Genomic DNA, 3,870 nt, shown 5'->3' with positions numbered 1-3,870 from the left:
CAGCAGGAACGCGATCTTTATAAGCAGAGATACGAGATGTTGAGGGCGCGACAAAGTCACCACCATAGTCACAATCATAGCCATCATCAACAGCAAACATTGCAGCAACAGCAACAACAGCAACATCAAACCCAAAATCAACAGTCGCATCCGCAGCAGCAACAACAGCAACATCAACCAGCACCCGCGAGTCCCGAAGTTTATCTGTGACATCGACAGCGCCGAGGGGGCGCTTGTTGGACTTGAAGTCATTTGTTACGTCAATGGATTATTTCATTGGTGAGTAAGAACAATTCATAAGTCAGCAATATAAACAAACTATACATCGCAATGCACGATGTAACGTTTGTATAATTTAGGGGGATAAAAATATTTCACATTTATATATATAAACAATGTTATATATGTGTTTATATATTATATATCAATAAATAATCTAATTTATCTCTATATAAAGTTATAACATATATTTTATGTATAAGTTATGTATTATTTATAAGTTATATGTTTTATAAGTTAAAAGTGGTGATATATATTTTATTTACATAAATATAAACAATTTTATACGTGATTTTGTTTTAATAACAAAATTTAGTTATAACTTCTTCTAAAAAAAAACGGATAAGAGAGATACATATTACAATAAATATATTCACAAATCACTATACAAAAGAGAGGAACTGCGACGATTAAATTAGAAGAAAAAGTTACTCAGAATTATGTCCTTGACAACATATGTCAAGGTCAAGGTCATTGGGGCTGGGTCCCCTATTCGCTATATTTATCCAATCTTCTTTAATTCACAACTCGACAAGTAATGTCAAATATATATAAGGAAATATTGATGATGTTTCTCTCTTAAGACCTTTTTACACGATCTATAATTTGCGGCAAAGTTTATGACAGAATTATATTTATAATTTTTATGTCTCATATAATAAAAAAAACATTTAAATAGATAAAATACATACAAATCAAAATATATATCAAAATACATATACATATACATTAAAACAGGTGACGCATAAAATATAAATAAAACTCTATCTTGAATTTTATCGCGAATTATAAATCGTTTAAAGAGTCCTTTACATTAAAAGTTTCAAAAATAATATGAGTATGTCATTAAACTTGTATCAACACATTTTGAAAGAAGAAAAATGATTAAAAAAGCCATCAAGAGCATGCATATGTTGAAAAAAACTATTGTACAGAAAAGTATTGTTTTATTATATATTTTATTACATATTTTTATCATATTATATTTTATATTATATTATATTATATTTGTTTATATTATATTTTATTATATTTTGCTTTATATTTGATTATATCTTGTACTCTTTATAGTTTATTATATATTGTACTTTATATTTTATTACAAAAAAGCAATAAATTAAAAATCAACATTTTATATTTTAATTCTCCCAAATCAATAACCAAAAAATGTTAAGTATAATATAATTATTAAAGAATATTTTTTTTCTTATATAAAAATATATAGAGGAAAGTAGGGTAAAACCGGATATTTTTTTGGATTTATCTTCCTACAAAAAATCAGAAAGTAAAAAAAATTTCGCTGACCGTTAGTAGTCTTTAGTGGACCTTAAACTATGAGAAAATGAGGTTAGTTGCTAAAAAAAAATTTGGTTACCAAGGATAACAAGATTTTTTGGAGAAGTCAAAATACCCGGTTTTGCCCTATCGGTAGAATAAAACCGGGTACCCATTTGAAAACATGTAAAACACCGTGCAATTACGAAATCTAGATTTATTTTAATCGGAATATAATACAAAGATGTATTCCATTGACAAAAATCACAGATAAAGATATCCTCTTGTTCTACATTGTTGCAGGATTTATTTATTTAATTTTTTAATTTTAGGAGTCTCAAAAAGCTTCTTTTTAGTGGTTTGTTTTTCTGAGTATTAGTCTTCGTTTCCAACTACTTTTTGTAAGGAGACAAAGTCAGGATAACAGTTCTTCCTCTTTTCATTACATGAGATGTGTAGGTATCCGGTTTTGCCCCAACACGAAGAAAATAACAAACACGGCGGCTGTATATTCCGACGTACAAAGTAACAAATAGGGCGGTTGTATATTCCGACGTACAAAGTGACGATCAAAACTAGTGTAGATATACTTTCTAATATGTACAGAATGCAATGCTGCATTTATCGAAGCAGATGCTCTGTGTAAAAAAAGTCCATAACAATTCGATTGTTGCCCCGATATTGATCTTTTTTGGCCCGAAAATTTTGAATTTTCTTCAAAAAAGAAATATTGTGTGCACGTGGGCATGTTCATCTCAAAATAATAATGGCATCAATCTAGAACTAATAACATAAATTAGCTAAAGATAGTAGCACTTAACGAAGAAACAGAGGTACCCGGTTTGACTCGCTTACCCCGTTTTACCCTACTTTTACCCTATATAAAAAAATTAATAAAAAAAAAATAATTTTAAGAGAAGTTTAAAATTTGAATTATTTTCCAATCTTTTGGTTTAAATCTATCTCTCTTGTAAAGTGATGAGATGATAGAGAATTGTGTCAACTAGAAGTGTGAAAATAGAAGTACGGGAAATTTTATTTTTAGTATAATCTGGAATTAAAAATTATTTTTATTTCGACATTTTCACGAAGAAAAAATAAATTCGGAAATAGAAAAAAGGATAAACGATTATAATATTGAGAAAATATGTGTTAAATTATTTCCATAAATATATCTTATTTTTAATACGCAATTGGAACTTCAGATATTCAAAATTGATATCTAAAAAGCATTGTTAAAGAATTGAAAAAGGAATATCACGCATACATAGATATATACATATATATAAATATATATACTGAGTAAATATATATACTAAAAATATATATACTAAAAAAATGTACTAAAAGTTATCGGTGAAATCTAACCGAAATCGCTATCATAGCAACGAATAAATCTTTCAATTGCATAAACGGTCGACTGGTTTCACTACTTGGAAACACGAGCACGATTTCATGAACGAACTGGTGGTGCGAATCCGCCGGTCTTTCCTGCTTCCCTCGCTTTATTTGCAACGCAATTTCTGCTGACATCGCTGTTCGACGATGAAACCATCGAGATGGAACGTCAGTAAACAATACGTTCACCTCTTTCACAGTCTCGAAACCTGCAGCCTAGCTGAAAGCGAAAGAGAGAACCGGAGTTGCCAAGAACGCCCTACAAATATACATAGCGTTCTAGACATCACACATTTTTTCTGGACTAGCGACATACTAAAGAGGTACCCATTTTCGTTCGGCGTAGAGACATCCATGATTTTTGCAAGAGAGTCGAAATAAGAAGAATTTCTGTCAACTAGACTTTTGATGTGCAAATAGACACACAAGCCATCTTGTTTTTTTTATTTATTAAAGAGAAGTGAGAGTGCTATTCTCGTTATAAAACTTACTTTTATATAATCTTAGATTTAGTTATTAAGGTATTAAGATATGTTTAATTAGTTATTAAGATATGTTTATTTTTCAAAAAATTCAAATTAAAAGATATTAAAATAATTTGCACTTGATTAAATTTGTTCTCAAGAAAGATGTTCAATATTTTAAATAAATCTATATAGGACCTTATCTATTTGTAATTGTGAAGAAATACTTACATTCACAAATCTTTCCCGTCAAGGCATGTTGATAAACAAGTATATTTAAGGAAGAATGATACAAACTAAAAAGACAATGTAAAATTGCATTTTATTTTTTATATTAACTTTTTTTGATATGTTTACATATAAGATAATAAAAAATATGAGTGATTAAATGAAAAGTAAAGTATAATATCTTGTTTTATGTATATAACATATTTATTTATTAGAAATATATATA

At 28.4% G+C, this 3,870-nt stretch overlaps 1 protein-coding gene across 1 annotated transcript in view; it reads left to right on the top strand.

Annotated features, from left to right (window-relative positions):
• LOC115237294 (mastermind-like protein 2) overlaps positions 1-418 on the top strand; it is a 26,699-nt gene extending 26,281 nt beyond the window's left edge. Inside the window, exon 5 of the mRNA XM_029810233.1 lies at positions 1-418. This exon is cut by the window's left edge and continues 1 nt beyond it. Within this exon, the coding sequence (XP_029666093.1) occupies positions 1-210 (210 nt within the window). The 3' untranslated portion in view covers positions 211-418.
• The last annotated feature ends 3,452 nt before the right edge of the window (positions 419-3,870 follow it).

Source organism: Formica exsecta, unplaced genomic scaffold, assembly GCF_003651465.1.
Source record: "Formica exsecta isolate Colony F162 unplaced genomic scaffold, ASM365146v1 scaffold288, whole genome shotgun sequence".
Taxonomy (NCBI): domain Eukaryota; kingdom Metazoa; phylum Arthropoda; class Insecta; order Hymenoptera; family Formicidae; genus Formica; species Formica exsecta.
This window is presented reverse-complemented; position numbering and strand designations above follow the sequence as displayed.